The sequence below is a fragment of the Hippopotamus amphibius genome, chromosome 8 (genome assembly GCF_030028045.1).
Source record: "Hippopotamus amphibius kiboko isolate mHipAmp2 chromosome 8, mHipAmp2.hap2, whole genome shotgun sequence".
Taxonomy (NCBI): domain Eukaryota; kingdom Metazoa; phylum Chordata; class Mammalia; order Artiodactyla; family Hippopotamidae; genus Hippopotamus; species Hippopotamus amphibius.
In genome coordinates this window covers 3331416-3356607 of record NC_080193.1, presented here as the reverse complement: position 1 = coordinate 3356607, position 25192 = coordinate 3331416, and the positions used below count along the sequence as shown (strand labels likewise).

Here is a 25192-nt window from a genome sequence, read left to right as displayed (position 1 = left end):
TTGGGTTGTTTGGCTTTTTCTGCTCTGTGGACATTGTCGTAGATTCTGCTTACTAATCTTTTGACTATTAAGTACATTGCAAGTATTTTTTCTAGTTTACAGCTTGTTTTTTTGCTTTGTTTATGGTGCCTTTTTTTTTTCATACAAGTGTTATTAATTTCAGTGTAGCCTAGTTTATTCTTTTATCTTACGGTTTGTTCTTTAATCCGTCTTGGGTTTAATTTTATAAATTGTGTGAAACAGGGTCTTAGTTTGTCATTTTCCTTTTGGATAATTAATTTCTGCAGCACTGTTTACTGATTAGTTCATCCTTTATCTTTTTTTTTTTTATACTATTAGTTCACCTCCATTATAGAGCAAGGTCCTTTGTTCCTGGGTCTGTTCTGGACTCTGTATTCCATTGGTCTATTTGTCTATCTCTGAGCCAGTACCGCACTGTTTTAATTATGCAAAGAAAGAGCAAAGGTTCTCTAGTCAGACTGCCCAGGTGGAAATTCTGCTGCTGTCACCTATTAGCTTTGTGCCTTTTTTTAAATGAATTACCTAATCTCCCTGTGCCTTAGATTTCTTATCTGTAAGTAAATAATAATGGTACCTACCTCGTAGGATTGTTGAGGATTAAGTGTGAGGAGATGTGTGATATGCTTAGAGCAGTGCTTAGAGTGTGAAAATCCTCAGTAAATACTAACTGTTATTACTGCTCCTGATCTTACTGTGTAGCTCATAAGTCTTCATGTAGGGAAAGAGATCTTCTCTGTTCTTGTTCTTTTAAAAATTGTCTTGGCAGTTCTTCTTTACTCTTATTAATTTTAGAATCAACTTGTCAAGTTCCACAACAAAGCCTACTAGGATTTTTATTAAAATACACTGAGTTTTTACATTAGATTGGAGAAAATTTTCATGTTTATTATATTGAGTTACCTCACTCCTGAACTTGATGTAGCTTGTGATACATTGATGAGTGTGAGAGGGAAAGGAGAAAGATTAGTCCATGACGTGACAAGGTGGTAGATATAATAGTAAGACTCTGCAGGCTGTGCCCGTAAAGGCTTTGGCTTTTTTTCCAGGGGAGGGGGAAGCTGCTGGCTTTGAGTGGATGAGTGATGTGGTCACCTTCACCCCCCACCCCACCCCCAACAGGCTCCTTCTGGTTCACTGTGTGCTGTCTTTTGAGGAAGAAAGGGAGAGGGAGAGAGAGAGTGTATTTTCTTATACTTTCAAGAAGAAACAATGGAAAAATAAACCAAAAACTAATGAAAACTGGTTACCTGCGGGGGACAAGAGGGAACAGTGTGGGGAGAAAAGTACTAACGTGAATTTACTTTGTTACATAGTTTTAACTTTGGAACCATGTAAGTATTTGATATAATTAAAAACAAAAAATTAATCAAAAAGGAAAAGAACCAATCCCTAGGATTTGAGAACACACTGAAACAAACATATCAAATTTGTATCAATGACTACAAAGAGAAAAGAATTACTTTAAAGTACAGTATTTTGATTGTTCATCCCTAGTGAGTTGTAGTCTGAGGACACAGAACTACTAAGAGATCTAAAATCGCATTCCATGGTCTTATTGTTAGTAGCAGGTTTGAATTGTGTTGAATCTGTTATAGCTACATCGTAAGATAAAGCAAATAACTGTGGCAGTGTCATTTGGAAGCATGATTTTCAGTGTAAAAGGAAAGATTATAGGTACAAAATCAAAGAAGTTAAACAAAAGCCCTGTAATCTGAAATTGGAAATCTCAGTATCAATATGGACTCATGATTTTTTTCTTTTACCTAAAATAGTGAGTTTCTAACTCGATTTACTGAAAACACTTAGAAGCAGTGGCAGTAATAAAGCATTTAGCTTCCCCAGTGCCCACGTTGTGGTCTCTACGATTTCCCACTAAAAGGAACTGAAGCTTTTTGGAGAAGTGACTGATTCCAGGTCTAGAGCAGGAAATAGACGTCATAAGCCTAGCAGATAGTGTGCAGGAATGTGAGGAAATGAGCACAGGTTAGTGGGGTTGTGTCAGGACGACTCCCGTAGGCTTACGATAGAATAATTTGAGCATCAAAAAGAATAGTGACTGCCATGGGTTGAAAACATCACATATATAAAGATTCATGCATTCATAATGAGGGGGAAAAAAGGAGCCCATTGGTCACAATTTTGGGTTGTTTTAGAGCAGTAATTCAATTCTTTGGAAATTAATGAAGGCCAAAGTCAAGCATTTGTCCTGCCTTTCCTGTACAAACTAATCTTTGAGAAATGAGACGGTTAGTGAGAGAGTAGGCTTCTTTATAGAATTCCAGTTAATAAACACAGGAGTATTAGAATTAGAAAATTGGCACCCCGGTGAGAAAATGGATCTAGGCGGTGATCACCCAGTGGAAAGACAACAGGGAAATATAAGGGAGGGACAGACTGATGCCATCTGAAGCCACTGAACGGCCTTGGTGTCGCCAAAACTGTGGCAGCCAAGCACGATATGATGTAACAGGAAGTACCCAGCAGCACTTGAGACGTGCTCTTGCCTAAAATTTGAACATGACTCCAGCCAAGCCTAACATGAATCTGACTGTCAGTTCATGGGAAATACAGGGATCAGAGGGACACGTTGAAGACATCTGGAGGAGACAATCGACCAAATCTAAAATGTGGGACAGTTTACAGGATATGTGACCTGGTTTCTCTAACAAATTGGTAGCATGAAGAGAAAAAAGCCAGGGAGGGAAACTTTCACATAAAATGGAGAGATTTAAGTGCCATAACAACCACAAATGAAAAAGGACCACTCTGGCTCATGTGTTAAGAACAGGCCACAGAAAGTCAAGGATAGAAGCAGGGAGGACAGTTAGGAAGCAATTACAAAGTTCCAGGAGAGATTCTGGATGAGGGTGATAGCAAGATGGTGTTGGATTCTGGGTATATTCTGGAGGTATTGCCGACAGGATTTGCTGGTGTGGATAGGTTAGATGTGAGGCGTCAGAGTAAAAGTCCAGAAGGACTCCCAGGTTTTTGGCCTAAGTAACTGGAACAATGGAGTTTTTGTTTACTGAAATGGGGGTGATGGAGGTAGAGGCAGTTTTGTGGGGAAAGATTAGGAAGAGCTCCATTCTGAGCTCTGTATCTTCAGCCTGATGGACCTTTCATCTGTCCACGAGGGGGTGTCAGGGAGGCAGCTGGCTATATGTGTGGAGCCTTGAGGATGCGTCCAGACCTGAGGTGTAAATGTGGGGGTCCTCAGCGTGCAGGTAGCGTTTAGAGCCATGAGACTGGGTGAAAGCACAGAGGGAGTGGCTATAGCCAGTGGAACTGAGCCTGCCTGGTGAGGAGATGGGAATCAGCGGTTGGAACAAAGGAGAGACCGAGGTATCCTGGAAGCCAGGTGGAGGCAGGCATGGTGAGCTGTGTCAGATGCTTCCGGCAGGCCAGGGCAGGTGAGGACTGAGACTTGACCTTTGTATTGAGCAACGTGGAGTCACCGATGCCCTTGATAAGAGCAGTTTCAGCGAGCCTGATGGGGATAGGATTCAAGAACATCAGCTTGGAAAAAGAAGTGAGAAAGGAGACAGCCCTTTTGAAGTTTGGAAAGGAAAGGAAAACACTTGGGTGTTAGCCGGGTGGCACAGTGGTCTAGAGAGGGGTGTTGGCTGGTTGGTTTGAGGATCACTGGTTTATTCCCTTCAGGAAGTGTTTGTGTGACCATCATCTTTTATCCCCAACTTTTTATTTCTGACAAATACCAAATCACAGAAAAGGGGTACTGGGTTCTCTTCACGAGTGTAAGCCATCCTTAACATCTTGCCACGTTTGCTTTCTCGCGAGTGTGTGAATACATTGCTTCCATTTTCTGAGTTGCTTTAAAGTTGCAGACATAAAGTATTTACCCTAAATACTTCAGTTTATATCTCCTAAAAATAAGGATGTTCTCCTATACAACTGCAATATCACTGTCATATCTAAGAAATGTAATATTGGTATGGTAATATCTAAAATACAGTTCGTAGTGCAGCTGTATAGTGTTGCTCTTTTAGTGTCAGGTCTAGGGTCCAGTCAGCGGTCACCCATTGCTTTTGGTTGTCACATCCCCAAAGGGTTTTTTTTTCCATCCCCAAAGGGAGAAATAACAGCACATTTAAATGCTGATTTAAAAAAATCTAGTGGAGGGTGGAAACTGATGCAGAAGGGAGTGAGGGGAATTGCCAGAGTGATAAACTTGAGAAGGTGAGAGAAGATGGGCTTCATTGCGGGCTGACCCCTGATGGGAGCATAGACAGTTTATCCAGGGGAGCAAGAGCAAAGGCAGAGCCTGAGGACAGGTGAAGGACGTGCAGGAGCTGGAGATTGTCTTTTGATTGCTTTTATTTTTTTGGTGAAATAGGAAAAATGGTATTCAGGTGCGAGGAAGGAAGGACGAGGTGTTACAGGTTTAAAAAGGTATGAAGGTATAGAAGAAGGTATCAAGTCATCTATGACAGTCACCTTCAAAGTAGGGCATGCGTATCGCTGAACGTCCGTGAAGACTTTCCCAAGGGTGCGCGTTTATGGATAATCTTAAGGGAATCCTTTTGTAGACCTCGGTTTCTGTAGGTCCACATCCTGGAGACTAATGTGCCTGAGAAAGGGCCTCTTGACCATAGGCTTCCTCCTACTGTGAAAGAATAGGCAGACCCTTGCCTGTCCCAGATCTGAATTAATTATATCATCCCTTGGATTGTCCCTGCTTCTTATATATGCATTGATTTTATCATTCTTCTTTTTTTTCCCTTCTTAATCCAGAAAAAAAAGTTACTTTCTGGAAGCAGAATGCCCTTCTTAAAGATCCTTTCACCCCAAATTCCTGTCATTTACGATCCTGCTTGGGAATTGCCACTTCCTTGTTTCCGGTTTTAGCCTTTCCAGTGTGTGTCTGTTTCTCTTTTCCCTCACCTGTGCTTCACCTGTTTTCCTGCCGCCACTGGTCATCTTTTTCTGGTTTTCAGGCTTGGACACGGTGGCAGGAGCAGCTCCTGCGTGTGTGCAGGGAGAGGCAGGAGGTGGTCTCCGCAGTGAAACACCATCAGCACTGGCAGCAGTGCAGAGCCCTGAGGGCCTGGCTTGGATACCTGCAGATGCGCAGAGAGAAGAGGCAGCGGAAAGGTGAGCAGGAAGTCCTGGGCTCCAGGGACAGAGGGTCGGTCACAGTGCCCACTCTCTGTCCGCCAGTGGTGGTAACTTGTTAAGGGGAGATACCACCATGCTACACCACAGATTTTGGAAGAGGAGATTGAGGAGGAAGATGAGTCATCCATGATTCACATTTATTTGCTTCTGGGTTTTTTTTTCCAATATTTTATTCAGTATATTTAGTTCAATAGAATTTTAATTCTGCGATAAATACTGTGATTATGATTAGTATAATACATACAATTTTGTATCTTGCTTTTTTTTCCTCACACAACTGACCAATATGTTCCTGTGTCTTTAAGTTTTCTTCATAAATGTTATTTTTTAAATAATTGTATGTTACAGGGGACTTACCTTAATTACTTAGCAATTCAGAATTTTTTTTTCTGGCTGTGCCCCACGGCTTGCGGAATCTTAGTTCCCCGACCAGGGATGGAACCCATGCCCCCTGCAGTGGAAGTGTGGAGTCCTACCCACTGGACCCGCAGGGAAGCCCCAGCCATTCCCCTGTTACAGATGTTCGAGTTGTTTGTCCTCATTTATGGAGATGCACATGATTTATGATGTTGCATTTTTGAACACTATTTTGATGGTTTCGTTTCCCTGCGAGAGGTCAGAAGTAATGAGAAATAGGTCATGATTGTCAGTACTTTCCGTACTTTGATCTCTTGAGCCCATACAGAAGTAAGTTGAGCACCGTGCTGGCCGCAGGGTTAGGCTCTCCTGCTTCCCCTAGGCCTCCCTGCGGGATCTCATAGGCTGCCTTCACTGTCTCTTGGGAGAGGGAATGTGTCCTTTTGAAAATAGTGACGGGGGACCAACTGTCTGGTTGCCCAAGCCTGGAAGTTGAAGGCATGAAGCTATTTAATGATGAGCTGCAGACCAGTAACCAGTTACGGCATTCTCATTCCAGGACCAATTCCCTCCCACTTGCTGGACTTACGCTCCTCAGGCCATTAGCTAATTAGTCTTAAAAGGAGATGAAGCTGGCAGCCTGTGTCAGCCTGGCTGAAAGCTCACAAAAGCCTTTGCCAGCATGTTGACCAAGTTGTGGGTCATTGACTCAGTCCCTGAAGTCTCATCCGGGAAACATTGGTTAAGAAGCAAAAGTGAAATGGGAGTTTTTTTTAAAAAACAGCAGTCACCATTCCTGTTCCTCAGTAGCTAACTAGGAATCTCAGCCCTTTGATGGAACTCTTTTCTCTTTCCTTGTAGAAGAGAGATATAGCTAAGGGATTCCTAATAACTGTCCCAAGTTTAAAAACCTTTTAAAAACGTTCTTTGTGGGAGCAGCCTTGAATCCCTGCTGCCTGCCAGTAGTGGGTTTTGGCCTGTCTTAAAGATGCTTCCAGCTCATTGCCCAACCTCAAGGGGGCAGCACTTAAGCTATTTTCTCTGTTGCAGAGATGGCCCAGCGATTCCACCACGTCACTGTGCTCCAGACACACTTCTGTGATTGGCGGTGGGCCTGGGAGCGGAGGGAGTGCTTGTGTGCCCACCACGTGCGGGTGGAGGAGCTGGCAAGGAGGATGGTGCTGCGGAGGGCCTTTACTCACTGGAAACACTGTATCCTTTGCAGCACCCAGCCCTGTCCATCCCTCAGCCAGAACAGCAAGAGCTCAGCAGCCTGTAAGACAAGAGTCAGGAGATATGTGGAAACAGCCACTCAGCAGTTTAAGACAGTCCCGATCTTTGTTGACTTTGTAAAATTTTTTGTTTTATTTTGGGAATATTCATACAAAAGAGTATGTCTAACAGACACTTACAGTTTAAAGAATAATAGTAAAATGAACACAACTCAGAAAAATAGAACACTGCTCTCACCCCGGTCTGCTCCTCCTTGACTGCATTGCCTTTCCTCCCCCTCGCAGGCATTGCCGCTGCCCCAATTTTGTTATTCCATTGCTTTTTTCTACCCATTAGATGGTGTAAATAGCCACGGCCATTTCTCCTTCAGAAATTTGTTCTGTTTCATTTCTGTTCCAGAAAGCCATCTGTCCTGAGTGGCCCTGACATTACGATCCTAGCTTCTATTCATTGAGCTGTTACTGGGTGCAGACATTACATATCATCTCCTTAATCCTCACAGCAACCCTGTGGAGTAGGTGTCACCATCTCCATTTTACAGATGAGGAAACAGATGCAGAGGTGCTGAGTGATTTTCAAACTCATTGGCAGAGCCAGGCCTTTGACGCCAGTGTGCCTTCTTAACCACTGCCCCTGCCACAGTATATGCCCAGGTGTGGGATGTGGACCACCCTGGGTGTTCACCCACACTTTTGTTTGTTCACTGAACTCTTGCTTTGGTTTAAACTCCTGCCTAAGTTGTGGAATGCAGGGAAGCTTATAGACTAAGAGCAGCTCATTGTCCAGTGGGGAAAACAGACATGAAAACCAGCCTTTGTAACGTGGTGTGATGAGTGCTATCATAGAGGTTTGTATCAAGCCCTGCTAGAGCCACTGTGGAGACCTCGCCGAGGAGGTGGTGTTTGACCTCAGTCTACACCTTGGGGGAGGACACCTTCTCCCAGCAGGAAGGTCGGGAGGGGCGGTTCAGGTGTAAGGAGTGGCCTTTACGCAGGTGTAGATGAGGAAGAGCATCCATGGTGGCTACCGGGGTCTGCAGTGATTTGTAGGGTGTGGAGGGCAGAGAGATGGAGACCGGCTTGCAGGGCCCTTGTGTGCCGTGGTCAGGAATTTGGGCTTCACCCCAGTGACACTGGGGATCCCCTGCAGGTTTTTGAGAAGCGATGCAGCAGATCTGTACTCTGGAAAGGATAAAGTTTGATGGTAGGAGCGAAACTGGCACAGGGGGCCCGAGCCAAGTGCACTGCACGGTGCTGGGGGTGGGGACAGAACAGGGGAAACCTAGGAGGGGAGCAGATGGACTTGGCAGCTGAGAAGATGGAGCGGGTGGGGGGAGAAGGGTTTGAAAATAACTCCAGGTTTTTTAGCTCAAACATCTGACCAGATTGTGATGCCAAAACAGAATGCAGGAGAAATCAGAGTAGGTTCTGCCTAGATTTTGAAATGTTTACTTCAGCTGGTGGTAATTTATCTCAACTATTTTTGCCCCTCATGAAATGGGCATGAGAGGGGAGAAACACAGATAAGGAACTCACATGGTTCCCCTTAGTCCTCTCTTCCCTGGGTCGTCAGGAGGAGGCAGAGGTGGACACCAGCCCACCTGACGTGCCCGTCATCTCCTGCAGCTGGGACCTCTCAGGTGGGTCACTAGGACAGCTCTGGGCTGGGGCGGGACCTTGTTGAGACAAGAGGCCTTAACTCCAGCAGACGTGCTGCTGTGCGCAGAAGCAGCTGCGCAGTGGAAGGTGGCGGAAGAGCACCGCAGGCGCAGCATGCTGGTAAGGGCGCCACAGCCTTGCTCAGGCAGCCACTCCTGGGGGACCCGGCCCATGTCATGCTCCTTAAGTGCATCTGGTTGTGGGGGTGGCTTCCGTCATGAAGCCCCGTTCATGGTCACGTTCCTGTTTTCATTTTAGATCAGAGATGGTGATGGTGTGGGGTCAGAAGGGTTTGGGGCTGCAGAGGAGCCTTAGAAGTGATCTAGCCCTGGGATGTTCTGCAACGGCAGACCCCCTTTTTAAGTGGTGGGACCCTAGTCTCCGAAATCAATCAAAGTAGAGGCACTGTGGACGTAGTCAGGTCTGGAGAGTAGTGTCTGTTCTACCGGCTGCTCTCCCCCACCCTCAGCCCACGAGGTGGCCTCTGGGGGTCCACAGAGCACAATACGAAAACCCCCAGTTGCTTCACTTCTGTCTCAAGAAACTGAAGCCAGACGACGGAGAATAGGCTTTGCTTAGTCACACATGAGGCATTTTTGACGGAGCCGGAGCCAGGCCAGCATGTCCTGCCTCACCTCACCCCCACCGCCAATCACCAAAGATTCCTTCTCTTCCTTCTATTCTACTCTTGCAAAACTGCATTTATAATTGTGTAAGCATACACATTGACCCCACATGGTAAAAACAAAAAACAAACCCCACCATAGGCTGAAAGTCTGTCTCTTTTCTGAGCAGCAGAGGTGACATTTTGACCTTTGTCTAGTTTTTTCATCTGGGTCACAGGGACCTCTCCTGGTCAGAGGCGCGGGTGTGTTTGTTCCCATGGAGTATCTGTGGACGTCAGGGAGTGTCCCACAGCCATTTATGAAGTGCCTACTGTGTGGGCGGGCTTGTGTCAGGCTCCCAGTTGAATCTCAAAGCAGAGAAACACTCTCTGGGACATGGGAACAGCTGTGAACAGCCATGCCCGAGCTTCTTGCCACCTTCTCAGGCTTTGCTCTTACTGTTACAGACACACCATTCTTCTTTTCACAGCATTTTTGCTTTAGAGCCCTAAAGGACAACGTGACCCGTGCCCATCTCCAACGAATAAGAAGGAATCTTGCTCACCAGCAGCATGATGTCATGGTGAGGGTCCTCTTCTCTATTAAGGCACCTCTTGTGATGGCCCATTGCCTTTTAACCTTTGTGCTTAGAGGTTTGTTCAGATCTTTAGACTCCAGAACCTTAGTGTCCATTTTCTTTAGTAATCTATGCCAGAGAGTAGAGAAACTCCTTTTTCTTCTCTTGTTTAATCCCATTTTTTATCGGTTTGCTAAAAAAATTGATAGTTGAATCAGAGGTCAGGGACTGTGGATTCCAACCTTGACCTAGGGAATACACTGTAAGTCTTGCATTCCAGGAGGCTTTGGTTGTGTTTGCACTGTGAGTCTTGTTACCTGAGAGAAACAAATATTCTGTCTCCACCTGTAGATTGTGCTTCTCAGTGTAGGAGAAGGGGTGTTCTAATTGTGAAAATGCTCAAACATCAGAAAAATATAAAGAATAGTATGATAAAGCTCTATCTATTTTACCATCTAAATTCAATAATTGTTAATACTTGATTTTTTTTTCTGAATCAAAGTGAATTACAGACATTGTGACACTTTACACCTAAACATTTCAGTATGCATTGCCCAAAAATGAGAACATTTTTCTGCATAACCACAGTATCATTCTCATGCCTAACAAAATGAACAGTAATGCTCTAATATTATCCCATACTCAAATTTCCCCAGTTGCCCCCAGAATGTCTTTATAGCTTTTTTTTTTCAAAACAAGACTCAATGAAGGGTTGACGGCTGGCTGCATTTGGTTATGTCTCTTAAGACTCTTAATCAATAACAGTCCCTCCACCCCCACTTCTTTTAACATGGTTATTTTTTAATTGTGGTAAAATACACAGAATTTATCATCGTAACTGTTTTTAAGTGTAGAGCTCAATGGCATTAAGTACATTTACATTACTGGGCAACCGTCACTATCATCCATCTCCAGAACCTTTGCCATCTTGCAAAACTGACACTCTGTGAATTAAACAGTAACTCCCATTATCCTCCTCCTCCCCCAGCTCCTAGCAACCACCCTTCTCCTTTCTGTCTCTGTGAATTTGACTGTTCTGGGTACCTCATGTTTACAGTATTTGCCCTTTTGTGATTGGCTTATTTCACTTAGCATAATGTACACTGTTTTTCTTAATAACATTGACTTTTTGAAAAGGAAGGCCAGTTATTGTACAATCTTCCGTATCCTCTATTTTTCTGTTTCCTTTTGACATCATTTGATTTTTCTTTTAACTGTGTAGCTCTTATAAACTAGACGTTAGGTCTAAGGGCTTGATTAGATGGAGGTTAAACACTTTTTGGCAAGACTACTTCATAGGCAGTAATAGGTGATAAGATCAGTTTTAATTTCTAAAATGGCGTTTTCTTCCATGAGGCCTAGGTTAGGAATAGCTTCTTCATTCTAATTTCCATAGATTTTGTAGAGCCAGCTTTTTGCCTTTTATGTTGGCCCAGAATAGTTCCATACAGCTTGGCCATAATTATTTTGCAGGTCTGTTACATGTTGGGTGCTCCGAATCGAGGTAATTCCTGCTTTGGGGGAGCTTACAGTCTTCTGGAGTTATGGATTTGCTAACTCATGGATCGAGAGATCATTTTACCTTTTGCCTTAATAAACTTAATAAACGGTTTCGTTCCTGTTTTGCTTCAGCTGCTGCACAGGTTCTGGAACCTCTGGCAGTCTCGGGTTGAGCAGAGGGAGGAAAGTGGGCGGCTCCCCTTCCTGCGTGCTGCCTGGGACCACTACAGGTAGGGATCGTGGCCTTCAGGCTCCCCAGGGACCTGTTGTGACTGACTCGCTGGTCTCCAGGAGTCGTCATCACCCTCCGTGTGTTACTGCGGCAGATTCGGAAAGGCCCTGCTATAAACCAGTGGTCCCTGAGCTTGCCTTTTCCTGGTAGTTGATGAGATGGGAGGTAGACTGAGGATGCTTGTGCTGGTGCTCGGCCACCACTGCCTCAGTTTTCAGGCATTAGTGACATTCCGTCTTGGAATTTAGGCACTGATAGCGTTACAGAGACGGCCCAGGCAGGTGGGTGATTGTGGCTTGGTCTTGGAGGGTGTAGAGTGTGTCCTCAATTTTTTAGAGTTAATCGTTCAGTTAAAATAAATAAAAGCATCAGATGTCCCCAAGAAAAACTCAGAATGTATAGGAAAGAAGTAGAAATTTAAAAAGAAAGGCTGCCTGGACCCCTTCCTTTGACCCCTTAGTCTTACTATTCAGATGGAACCACTGTTCACTTTCTTACTGCAAGAAACATTCAATTAACCCTCCCCCAACAGTATAATTAACTTAATTTGCGTAGTTGTAGGTCCAGTTTTGGAGCACTTTTTAATGAGTCGTTGAGAATCACAATATTTAAGTGACTCAATTTGGAATTGTCAGGGTATATCATTATTCTCAATCCCTGTTTACAAAGCGGAATGTGGTTCTCACTCTCAGTATCACTGTGTGGAAGCATGTCACAGACCCAGGTGATCCTAAACAGGCCCCAGAGTTTGGCCATAAAACCAGAAGTTCAGAGTATTTGGGGCATTTCATACATGTTACCTAAGTTCCAGAGACACCGTGGTTGGTGGTCTATTTAGGTTTATAAGAAAGTTGTCAAATTTTTCAGGGCCAAGCCACAGTCCAAAATCAGGGTTGGCAGATTTTGTGTCAGAAAGCAGGTTTTTGTTTCCCTTAAAATGAAACCTCTGGGGCACCTTTAACGCTCAAGATGTACCTATACCCAGATTTACCTTCCTTAAAATCAAAACAAAATTTAAAAACCTTAAACCTGAAAGTGGGAGGGCAGTTACCTTGGTGGTGTGTGTTTCATTTCAGAATAACATTGCTACGCGAGTATTTCAGATTCTGGTTACGGTCTACTCAGAAGAGACGATCCCAGCAGGTATGGAGTTCCTCAGGGCAGGGAGCGTTTGCTTTGGAAAGATTCTTGGGAAAGACCTGTGCCCAGAGGTCTGGTGTTCTGATTTGGAAGAGAGGATGCTGTGAAAAGCTCAAAGGTATCTGCCAAGACCCCTCCAGGGATGTCAGAAAGTCTGCATAACTCCCATCCCTTCATCTGCTTTGAAAATGCAGCGGCTCTCTGAAGGTAGTGAGCATATCAGTCATTCCATTCACATCTTTACCCAAATCATTGATTGTATCACTCAGCCAGCCCCTCACCCCGTGGGACCTTCAGGAGATGCTGGGAAAGGTGCAGAGCCTGAGTGACGTATCCCAGAGCCTAAGGATGTGAGACACAGATGCCCATGGTGGTGGGAGAAGGTGGTGGTCAGGCTGAGGGATTAGTGAAGGCAGGTGGAGAAAGACAGATGCAGACTTACTGAGTGGCTGCTATGCCTCAGACACCAGGCTAGGCACTGAGGATGCAAAGCATACAAAGTTCCTGCTCTCAGGGAGCTTGTAGTTTAGCCCCAGGGTGGCTCTGACGATGACAATGCCGGGTCACCAGCTGTCTGGCGCGATGAACCGAGTAGGGTTTCCAGGCCACATTCAGGCTCAGGGGAGTTGGTGTTCGACTGGTGATGTCTGCACGGGCCTTGCAGTGGGATGTGGACTGTGCAGGCCTCTGCTTGGCCATTGCTGCGGTGAAACGGGGAGGACACGAACCAGGCTCTTCCCAATTATTTTTCTCCACCCCCTCCTCTATCTGCTGCTCAAGCCTGACATGTGAATCTAAAAGAGTTTGGCTGGTTCCTCAGTTTGGGGAGGCATACGGTCTCCTTTGGGAGCTAGTGCTGTGTCTCTCCCCGTTGCTGTTACCACTCTGCCCCTTCACAGCTGCATGCAGTCAAGCTGCCGGTCCTCCCCGGGTGTTCTCAGCTTGCTCCTGCTTCCCAGTCTTCTCGCTGCCCTTTCAGCTCAGTTGTCACCTGTTCCCCCTGCCCCGCCTCATGTGCAGCTTTCTCATTGCATGTTTTCGGCTGGGCTCCCTCCCTGCCAGGCTGGGGGCTGCTTGAGGGAACAGCCTGTCATGCCTAGTTCTTCTCCTGAACTGTTGGCAAAGGGTAGGTGCTGACTAGTATTTGGACAAGTGAATGAACAAACAGGTGAACAAACAGATGAGCTGCCGGTGATTGCTTCAGAGTTTTTCCCAAGGATCACCTCAGATCTTGATGTTTGGATGGGACTAACCTAGGACATGGCTTGTTTTTGTCACCTTTACCTTCCACCCCTAGAAAATGCTTGGAATTGGTGCATTCTTTCACGTCCCTGTTTCGGAAAGGACATTGCCACTGGGTCTCTTGAGCATATTGATTGCAAGCACAACAGAATGTAAAGAAACAACCCTTTTAGAGAAAGAATGTGAGCCCCAGAGTTGAAAGGTTATATTTATTCAAAGTAGAAAAGAAGCAAAGGGTCTCATTTAGTTTCTCCCTGAAAAAAGGGATCTCCTCGACCCTGGGGCCCAGCACTGGTAGAAGGTCAGGGGTCAGAGCCGTTATCTCTCACAGGGTTCCAGCACAGCCTGTACAGCAGAACTTCTGAAAAACAGTAAGAGCCCTGCTCAGCTGTTGTTTTTTTTTTTAAAATCTTTAGCTAACAATCTGAAAGTTATCTCTTGGTTTCGATGTCCAAGGAGCCCATCAGTTCCTTCTATTTTAGGAAAAGATGAAAATACTTTTTATTGTGGGTTTCTTTCTATTTAAAAAGTAATATATAAAAAATGGCAGGAATGTTTGCTAACTGTTGAAGCTGGACAATAAGTTTGAAGGGACTCATTATACTAGTGCTTCTAGTTTGCATTTGAAAATGTCCGTGAACAGCATATAGACATCACAGAAAATTTGGGAAGGATAGGAAGACATAAAGAAGAAAAAGTTAAAACACCCATAATCCTGCCACTTACTTGGTGAGTAAACCTGGTATTTTCTTTCCTCCGTGTGGGTAGGAACGTGTGTGCCCATGTATTCACAAACACACACGCAGGCATGCAATTTAGTTTTCTGTCGCTCTGTGAAAAATCACCCCAAACTCAGTGGCTTAAAACAACCACCATTTTATTACACTTAAGGATTCTGTGGGTCAAAAATTGAGACAGTACATAGCAAGGATGGCTGGTCTCTGCTCTTTGATTACTGGGGCCTCTGCTGGGAAGATTCTAGTGGCAGGAGGTTAGAGTCTTCTAGAAGTTTCTTCACTTACATGTCTGGTTCCTGGGCTGGAATGACTTGAAGACAGGGCTCCACTGGGACTGTTAACCAGAGTGCCTACACATGACCTCTCGGAGAGGTGTGGGCTTCCTTACCCGGGGTAGGCAGACTTCCTGTGCTGCAGCTCAAGGCTCCAAAAGTGAGTGTTCCAGTGAACAAGACAAAAGCTGTGTGGCCCTTTAAGACCTAGCCTCAGGAGTCACTTAGTGTCACTTTCACCATACTCTGGTGGAAGTGGTCACTGTCCACCCAGATTCAAGGGAAGGAGGATCAAAGAATTTGCAGTCCTGTTTTAAAAGCTGCTGCACATGTATATGCTTTCCCCCGCAAATTTTGGATCATGGAGGTTTATATTTTCTTATGTCAGTTGTCGGTCTTCATACTGATATATCAGTGAAATTGTACTAGCCTTTTATAATTACATAAAAATTTAGAGTCTGTACTACAAATAAACATTGTAAACAAAATCAAAAGATATATTATAGGGTAGGAACAAAATTGATAGCACACATGACAAAGGACTGATAAATTTAAGGCTTAGGAAGCCCATATGTATCACAGTTAAATGCTGACAGTAAAATGGGCGATGAGGATGAACACTTAGGCCATAGGAAAAAAAACTTAGATAAATATGTATCTATACACACACATACGTAGACGAATATATGAAGAGGTGCTTAACTCACTTTTTAAAAAATAGTTTATTTATTTGGCTGCATTGGGTCTTAGTAGTGACATGTGGGATCTAGTTCCCTGACCGGGGATTGAACCCAGGCCCCCTGCATTGGGAGTGCAGAGTCTTAGCCACTGGACCACCAGGGAAGTCCCTTAACTCACTTTTTAAAAAAAAATTAATTTTTGGCTGCATCAGGTCTTAGTTGTGGCTCACAGGCTCTTTGTTGTGGTGCACAGGCTTCTCTCTAGTTGTGGCGTGTGGGTTTTCTCTTCTCGAATAGTTGTGTTGCGCGGGTTCCAGAGCGCATGGGCTCTAGTTTGTGGCACACAGGCTGTAGTTGAGGCGCTAGAGCTCAGTAGTTGTGGCGCCCTTGCATGCGCGGGCTTAGTTGCCCCTCGGCACGTGGAATCTTAGTTTCCTGACCAGGGATTGAACCTGTGTCCTCTGCATTGTAAGGCAGATTCTTTACCCTGGACCACCAGGGAATTCCCCCTTAACTCACTTTTAATTAAAGGGGAAATTTTTCATCTATCACATTTCATTTTTCAGCTGTCATGTGGGCAAAGATTAAAAATAATGACTTTTCATTTAAAAAACTTTTTGTGTAGGAAGCAACCCTCCCTCAAGAGTGTGGCCCTAAAAGGTCTTTTTTTTTTTTTTTTTTTAATGTAAAGTACAAATAAAAGTCATTCATTGTTTAACTTTAGCTGTTACAGGCCAGAGCAGACAGTCACTTCCAACAGAGAGCCCTCCCTGCAGCCTTCCAGGCATGGAGAAGACTCTGGTGGTGTCGCCAGCAGGAGAGAGTCCTTGAGGCCAGAGCAGCGCGGTTTCACAGGTACGCCGTGAGGCTCCTCTCTGCGCTGGGCCACGCATCTCAGGTCTAGTTCTGCACAGCCATTTGCTTTGTTTCTCAGCCTGCCCGTCCCGTAGGCCCTGGTTCTTCCTGGATTTTCAATAATATGGGCTCACTGAGCTCATCTAGCAGGAAAAGACAGGTAGTGTTTCCCCGGAGAAAACGTCTGTCCATCTGTGTAGCAAGTGCTTTCAGAACAGCCCTGGCTTTATGCCCCTTTGCTTGTTCCGAGCCGCATTAAAGCTGCCCATTAACTTTCTGGATCAGAGTGTGGTTGGACCTCGCATCGCCTTGGCAGGCTTTCTTGAGTGTGATTTCTCTGAAACCCTTGGTTCCTGTTCTGCGAGACCTGGCTTTTTGAAGTCTTAAAATTATTTTTGTCAACAAAATTAGGATGGGCAGGGAGCAGAGCTCCATCCTTTTAGCTCTCGCAGGGGCAAACTTGCCCATAGCAGGTCATTGCTACCTGTTGGTAGAATGTCATGAAGAGATGATTGATGACTAATGGTTGGCCACTGTGGTGGGTGTGGTGTGATGGGAGAAAGGAAAATGTAGAAGCTTATTTGCCTGTGACATCATCATCTTCCCTAATAATTTCCTTCTCACAGCCGTCCTGAGAGAACAGGTTCAAAGTGATGAATGACTCACCTGTGTAACAAGCAGGAAGCTGCATAGCCGGGGTGTTTACATGCAGGGCTCCCTGATTCCAAAGTCCAAGTATTTGCTGCTGGATCAAGAAGAAGATCTTTTTGATGACTTGGTGGAAACTGTAGATCTTGGTGAGGAGGAAAGACTGATACACAAGAAACAATTGAAGAGCAGTCCAAGAGAATAGACCCGTGTGTCCTCAGTGGTGTCAGCATGAGTTCTTCCAGGGCTCAGAGCTGGTGCTGAGGGAAGTGCCCTGCGGAGGCTTGCTGTGAGCTGGGGGTGAGGACGGAGGGTGAGATGGAGAGGCTGCCTGGGCCTGTATGTAGATAATGGACAGGTGTTTGAGAAGGCGCATGGAACTAGTAAGGTGCCAGTTTTGGACATTGCCCTTAGGACAGTGTGCATCAACTTAGGACAGAGAAACAAGGGGAGTGGGGGACATCGTTGGGAGAAGTTGCAGTGAACTTGGCTTTGGAGGACTGAATGCTGGTTTGAGAGGATCAGCCAGAACCCTGGGGCTCCTTACATGAAGTTCAAGGAGATGTTTCTAGGGGGAGGCCATGAGGAAAAGCGACTGACGTGGGCTAGCACTTACCTCTGCCCCCTCCCCTTCAGAGGGCTGCTTCACCTTTCCTTAGTTCCTGTGTTGAGGTCTCGTGTAAGATTCATTCAAAAAATGGCTTCACTACCTAAAACACATGCATACACACCCCTTTGTTTCCTTTACAAACGAGTCATGCTTGGTTCTATTGCTTTTTTGTATTTTGGCATGTTGTGGGGACCAGAAATTGAGGGGACCTTCAAAGTAGCCAAGAGGAGCACCTAAAAGGGCTGTTGTTGGGGGGGCAGGCTTGGGTGAGTTTAGAACCATCACTCGAGACAAAAGCGTAGAGGATGAATTGGAGGCAGGGAGTAGGATGGAGGTTTGAAGGCTGGCGAAGAGGAGCTAGGCATTATCTTGTTTGGGTTTGGTTGAATCTTTTTAGGAAACTTAGTTTTTCAGATTCCCGCCTTCCTGGTTCACAAGAAGGCAGAGTAATTGAGAACCTGGCTTAGAAGCCAACAGGCCTGACCAAGTTCAGACCCTTGCTCCACGCTTGCCATCTCTGTGACCATGGGCAGGTCACTCAGTCTCTCTGAGCCCTAGTTTCCTCAAGTGTGAAATGGAGATGATTTGATAACAGTCCTTTTCTCACAGCTTGTCAGGAGGACCAAGCAGAGTGCCCAGCATAAAACATTAACTGTCCCCCTGACCCCTAGAATTGATTTGTGACTCTTAAGGTAAATTAATATCCATAGGTTTGGTTTGGTGTTTAGCAAATCAGAGTTCCAAATAAATGTGTATGTTCTATCTTTCCATAATTCTTAGGGTATTTTAAAAAATATTTTAGGAATACGGATAGAATTTATGGTGGAATCTCATGAATTATAACTAAAAATGGTAGTTTATTAACATGCCAGTGAAATATTATGCTGAGAATGAGAGAAGACTGGTTTGCCTTTTTTTTTTTTTTTTAATTGAGCTAAAATTTACATGCAGTGAAAGGTACAGGTGTTAAGTAAACAGTTTGATGAGTTTCTACAAATTACGTCCCGGGATAATACACACCCCAGTGAAGATACAGAACCTTCCCATCACCCCAGAAGTTTCCTTCTAGCCCTTTTCCATCCAGGTGCGATTGCCGATAAATAACCACTGCTCTGATGTCTGGCGTTCTAGGTCAATTTCACGTGGTTTTGAACTTTATACGGCAGGATCACGCAGTCATGCAGTACGTGCTCTATTTTGTTTGAGAGTCTTTTCAAGCTCAGCGTAATGTTTTTGAGGTTGAGCCAGGTCTCCGCATGTATTTGTAGCTGTTTTTTTGTTTGCTGAGTAGTATGCTATTGTATGAATCTGAGACAGTGTTTTGACCCGTTTTAACTGATGAGTTGTTTCCAGTTAGAGGCCATTATGCGTAAGGCTGCCATGAACATTTGTTTTAGTGGAATATGTTTTCAGTTCTCTCTGGTGGATAGCTAGAAGCAGACTTCTGGACCAGAGGGTGGGTTCATGCTTTATCTCATAGGTGGTTGCAGCATTTTATGCCCTCGCCAGCAAATCTGAGAATTCTGGTTGCTGCACATCCTCACCACCATGTGTTCTTGACAGTCTTTTTAACTTAGCCGTTTCGGTGGGTGTGGAGTGCTGTCTCGTTTTCCTGACGACTAATGATATCCAGCATTTCTTTAAAACCTGATGAGCCAGAAACAGAAACCCATGTCATTGGACCACATCAGATTGATTGCCAGGAAGAAGAGAATTCCAGAGAATCTCTGGAATGCTGCTGTACCCGAGGGAAGGGACTCTGTAACGTTTGGGCTGCCACTGAAGGGTTCTGAGGAGGCTCTAAGAGAAACAGGGGTCTGTTTTGGATCGATTGCTGTTTCTGAGGCAAGATGAGGAGGGATGAGGAGAAGTGGGGATTCACTAGGGAGAGCTGTCATGAGCAGCCTCAGGGATGAGTGGATGTAGCAGAGCTTGTCTGGGGCATCCTTGGTGAGGAAAGCAGTAACCACCTGAAGAGGGGGTCCTTGTGGCATTTTACAACTGCTGCATGACCTTGGGAGAAACAGTGTTTCCTTGCAGTTGGATTTATGTGTGAGGGGTGAATGGTAGAGCTGTTTGTTCTTTTCATTCTGAGCTGATTTTCATTCTTTGAATACCAGACAGGCTTTGACTCTTTCAGGCTTTATCATGTGCTTATTGACCATTTTATATCTTTTGTGAAGTGTATTTTTCCTAGCTTTTTAAAAAATTGGGTTATATGTCTTTTTAAAATTATTGATTTGTAGAAGTGTTTTTAGAAATATATTCTGGTTGGTATTATTTCTTTTGTTGGGTTAGGTATTGAAAATATTTTCTTCCAGTATGTGGCTTGCTTTTTCATTTTCTAACGGTATTTTTTTTTTTTGAGAGCAAAGTAGGTGGTTATAGATATACTGAAATGAATTAATAGTTTTTTTTTTTTGATGGGTGGAAGTGTTTAATTTTGATACAGTACAGGGGAGCTTCCCTGGTGGTCCAGTGGTTAAGATTCTGCACTTCCAATGCAGGGGGCATGGGTTCAGTCCCTCATCAGGGAACTAAGATCCCACATGCCGCATGGTGTGGCTGAAAAAATTTTAAAAAAGAATAAAATAAAAATAATAAAAAATAAATGAAAAGGAGAAAAAATTATATATTGTGGTGGTTTAAAAAATTTCGATACAGTCCAATTCCTCAATCTTTTTTCTTTTATAATTAGTGATTTAGGGGGTTCTCTCTAAGAAATATTTTGCCTACTCCAAGATCTCAAAAGATATCTTCCTACATTTTCTCTGGAAGCTTTATAGTTTTAGCATTTACATTTAGGTCTGTGATCATCTTGAAATTTTTTCTGTATATGGTATGAGATAGGAGTCAAAGATTTTTTTTTCCCCTGTTCTTCAGTTTTTTCCAGCACTATTTCTTGAGAAGATTTTTGTTCCCCCATTGAATTGCCTTGGCATCTTTGTTGAAAATCAATTGGCCATATAAGTTTTTATCTATTTCTGAACGTTCTCTTCTGTTTCATTTATCGATTTGTTTATTCTTATGCCATTAGCATACTATCTTGATAACTATCTTTATAGCAGGTTTTGAAATCAGCTTTTTATAGATGCCCTGTATTAGATTGAAAACCTTCCCTTCTATTCTTAGCTTTTTGACTCTTTTTATTATGAACGGTGGATAAATTTTGCCAAATGCTTTTTCCGCATTTACTGAGATGATCATATAGTTTTCCTGGTTTTCAAATGTTAAATCAACCTTGTATTTCTGAGATAAACCCAACTTGGTTGTGATGTATTTACCCATTTTGCATATTACTGATTTTGGTCTGTTAATGTTTTGTTAAAATTTATTACATGTACTTTGGTGAGGGCTATTGGTCTCTAGTTCTCTTGTAATGTTTTGCCTTTGTTATCTGAAAGGCTTTTTAAGATTGGTATTATTTCTTTCAATTTTTGATGGAATTTCCTAGTGAAATTATCTGGGCCTAGAGTTTTTTTGTTTGTTTTTATGAGAAGGTTTTTGATTACAGATTTCATTTTGTAAATAGATACAGAGCTACTGAAGAGTTTCTTTTTGTGGCAGTTTTGGTAAGCTCTGTTTTTCAAGGAATTTTTCATTCTCTCCAGGGTGTCAGACATACTGGCATAAAGCTATTCATAACAGTGCCTTTTAATGTCTGTAGAATCTGGAATGATACCACCGTTTTCATTCCTGATTTTGATAATTTGTGTTTTCTTTTTTTTCCTTGATTAGTCTTGCTAAGAATTTATTAGTTTTTGTTTTTTCTTGAAAAGCCAACTTTTGCTAATTTTCCTGTTTATTTTTCTCTGATGTAAGCTCTTTATTTTGTTCTTTCTACCTACTTTAGATTTTTAGTTTAGTCCATTTGTTTATTTTTGCTTTTGTTTCTTACGCCTGAATGAGGTGTATCCAGAAAGACACTGCTGAGACCAGTGTCAAAGGTTGTACTGCCTGTGTTTTATTCTAGGAGTTTTATGGTTTCAGGTCTTACATTCAAGTCTTTAATACATTTTGAGTTAATTTTTGTGTGTGGTGTAAAATAGTGGTCTAGATTTATTCTTCTACATGTGGCTGTCCAGTTTTCCCAACCCGATTTTGTTTAATTAATTAATTTATTGGCTGCATTGGGCTGCATGTGGGCTTACTCTAGTTGCAGAGAGCGGGGGCTACTCTTCATTGTGGTGCACAGGCTCCTCACTGTGGTGGCTTCTCTTGTGGAGCACAGGCTCTAGGCGCGTGGGCTTCAGTAGCTGTGCTGCGTGGGCTTCAGTAGCTGTGCTGCACGGGCTTAGTTGCTCTGCGGCATGTGGGATCTTCCCAGACCAGGGACTGAACCCGTGTCCCCTGCATTGGCAGGCGGATTCTTAACCACCGCACCACCGGGGAAGTCCCAAGTTGTTTTGATTCATATAGCTTTGTAGTATAATTTGCAGGCAGGGAGTATGAAACCTCTAGCTTTGTTCTTTTTTCCTCGGTATTGCTTTGGCTTTTCGGGGTCTGCCTTTTGTATTTTTTAAAGTGTGATTCTAGGAATTGCAGTGTGCATGGTTAACGCATTACAGCGCTATTTAGAATACTGTTGTACCGCTTCATGTTAAACCTAAGAACATAGATAGTAAAATTCCTTTCCTCTTTATCCTTGATGGTGTTTGTGGTCATATATTTTGTGTCTGCAATACTTTTTACCTAATACAATGTTATTGTTTTTGCTTTAAACAATCAGGGTTAGTTTTTAAAAATTAGGAGAAGAAAAAATATAATCTTTTATATTAACCCACATATTTGCCCTATCTGGTGTTCTTTGTTTCTTTCTGTAGATTTGCAGTTTTTATCTGTATCATTTCCTTTCAGCCTGAAGAAGATCCTTTGGCATTTTTATAGAGTAGAGGTTAGCTGGAGATGAACCACCTCAGCTTTTGTTTTGTGGTCATTTCACTCTCTCATGTTTAAAGGACTCTTCCCTGGCTGTGGGGCAATGAGTTGATTTCTCCATCCCCTCACTTCCAGGTGTTTTTAAGACATTGTTCTGTTGTCTTCTGGCCTCCATTATTTCTTCCTTCCTTCCTTCCTTTATAAATTTATTTATTTATTTATTTATTGGCTGTGTGGGGTCTTTGTTGCTGCATGCAGGCTTTCTCTAGTTGCTGTGAGCGGGGGCTACTCTTTGTTGTGGTGCGTGGGCTCCTCATTGCCGTGGCTTCTCTTGTTGCAGAGCATGGGCTCTAGGCGTGTGGGCTTCAGTAGTTGCGGCACATGGGCTCAATAATTGTGGCTCACGGGCTCTAAAGCGCAGGCTCAATAGTTGTGGCGCATGGGCTTAGTTGCTCCTTGGCATGTGGGATCCTCCTGGAACAGGGATCGAACCTGTGTCCCCTGCGTTGGCAGGCAGACTCTTCACCACTGCACCACCTAGGAAGCCCCTCCATTATTTCTGATGAAAAGTCACCCGTCATTTGTATTGTTTCCCTTAATGTGGTCTGTCTCTCTTCCTTTTCTTTTAAGATGTTCTTATTAATCTTTGGTTTTCAGCATTTAGAGTGTGATTTATGAAGTGGTGTTTTCTTATGTTTGTCCTGCTTGGGGTTCATTGAGCTGCTTGGATCCGAGGTGTCACCCCACTCCCCACTCCAACCAAATTTGGGAAGTCTTTTACTATTATTTCTTCAAGTAATTTATCTGCCCTATATCTGCTCTTCTCTCCTTCTGAGACTCAAATTATACTGTTAGCCCACTTAATATTGTCCCACAGGTCACTGAGGCTTTGTTCAATATTTTTCTACCCTTTTTCTCTCTGGTTTTTGGATTGATCTGTCTTCAGTCAAGTTCAGTGATATTTCTTATGCAGTTTCTAGTTTGTAGTCCATCCAGTGACTTTTCTACTTCAGATATGGTACTTTTCAGTTCTAGGATTTTCATTTGCTTCCTTTTTTTTTTTTAAATTGTAAAACCTATGTAACATAAAACTTACCATTTTATATTTTAAAAGATGTAGAAAGTTTGCTCAATATTTTATGTATTTATTAACAATCACAAAAGAAGCAACCATAGAGGAATTGTAATTGTTAATTTCATAAATTTTTAAAATTAATTTATTTATTGGCTGTGTTGGGTCTTCATTGCTGCATGCAGGCTTTCTCTAGTTGCAGCGAGCGGGGGCTACTCTTTGCTGTGGTGCACGGGCTCCTCATTGCTGTGGCTTCTCTTGTTGGAGCATGGGCCCTAGGTGCATGGGCTTCAGTAGTTGTGGCACATGGGCTTAGTTGTTCCGCGGCACGTGGGATCTTCCTGGAGCAGGGATTGAACCCGTGTCCCCTGCATTGGCAGGCAGATTCTTAACCACTGCACTACTAGGGAAGTCCCTCTACTGTATCTTTTGATAGTTGAAAGTATTTCAGTCAAAAGTGAGTTATGTTATCCACACTGCATCACAACAGACAATAAAATAAAGGATGGGAAAATGTGGAGAAGAGAGGAAAGGGAAAGAATTTATCCTTAAATCTTAATCTGTGAATATCTCTTGGACCTAAAATAAATAAGCTATATGTCTTACTAGCTGTTATTATACTAAAAGGAAAGACTTGCCAAAAAGGATATAGAATTTCTTAGTTCAGAGAGAAGTTACGTTTTCAAGATGCTTTAGTTTTTTAGTCTCCTGAATGAGTTTAGTTTCAGATTTTTTCCTCTTCAATTTGTTTGGCTTTATTTTTCATTTGCTTTTAAATTAAAACATGTATATATACATATGCATATAATTTAAGTTCTAATATTCCATTGAAATAAACTTTGAATCATTAAAATAAATTTTTTTAAAAACTTACCATTTTAACTATTTTCAGGTACACAATTCAGTGGCATTAAGTACATTCACAATATTATACAGTCATCACCACTGTCCATTTTGGGAACTTTTTCATCATTCCAAACAGAAACTCTGTACCCATTAAACAGTAACTTTTCACTACCATCTACTCCCAGCCCAGGTAACCTCTAACCTCTTTCTGTCTCTGCAGTTGCCTATACTAGGTACCTCATGTAAGTGGAATCATAAAATATTTGTCCATTAGTTCACTTAGTATGATGTTTTCAAGGTTTATCCATATTGTAGCACAAGTAAGAATTTAATTCCTTTTTATGGCTTAATAATATTCCATTGTATGGACATACCGCAGTTTGTTCCTCCACCCACGTGTTGACGGATACTTGGGTTGTTTCCGCCTCCTGGCCGTTGTGAATAATGCCGCTGTGAGCACTGGTGCACACACACCCATCTGAGTCCCTGCTTTTAATCTTTTCATTATATACCTAGGAGTGGAATTACTGTATCAATACAGTAAAACATAGAAAGCTAAACATAGAATTACTCTATTGATACAGTAATTTCACTGTAGCTTTTTGTTTAGCTTTTTGAGGAACCACCAAATAATTTAGTTCTCTTTTCATAATTTGTTTCTCTGCTGAGAGTCCCTGCCTGGTAACTAATATTGTTCATCTTTTCATTAAAATACCACACTTATATACAATAGCTATTTTTAAGTGCTTGCTGATTCCAACATTTGGGTCATTATTTTCAGCTTCTTTCCTTAAAAGGGTGTTGCATTTTGTTCTGGCAGGTGGTGATTCCTGTTTCTTTTGGTGGTTCTTGTTGATCCTGTCCAGTGTGGTTTCATTCTTTCTTTGTCTGGG

The 25192-nt window shown here is 43.2% G+C and overlaps 1 protein-coding gene and 1 non-coding gene across 16 annotated transcripts in view; one reads left to right on the top strand and one right to left on the bottom strand.

The window, feature by feature from the left end:
* SFI1 (SFI1 centrin binding protein) overlaps positions 1-25192 on the top strand; it is a 94278-nt gene that overhangs the window by 54970 nt on the left and 14116 nt on the right. For all 15 annotated transcript variants that reach the window (XM_057744374.1, XM_057744372.1, XM_057744371.1 and 12 more), the window contains 7 exons: positions 4977-5133; positions 6565-6726; positions 8455-8525; positions 9501-9593; positions 11220-11317; positions 12396-12462; positions 16115-16245. In XM_057744374.1, the coding sequence (XP_057600357.1) occupies positions 4977-5133; positions 6565-6726; positions 8455-8525; positions 9501-9593; positions 11220-11317; positions 12396-12462; positions 16115-16245 (779 nt within the window). The remainder of the gene's footprint in view (positions 1-4976; positions 5134-6564; positions 6727-8454; positions 8526-9500; positions 9594-11219; positions 11318-12395; positions 12463-16114; positions 16246-25192) is intronic.
* On the bottom strand, positions 15481-15553 carry TRNAG-CCC (transfer RNA glycine (anticodon CCC)). The gene has a single exon. It is a non-coding gene; the product is annotated as a tRNA-Gly (tRNA).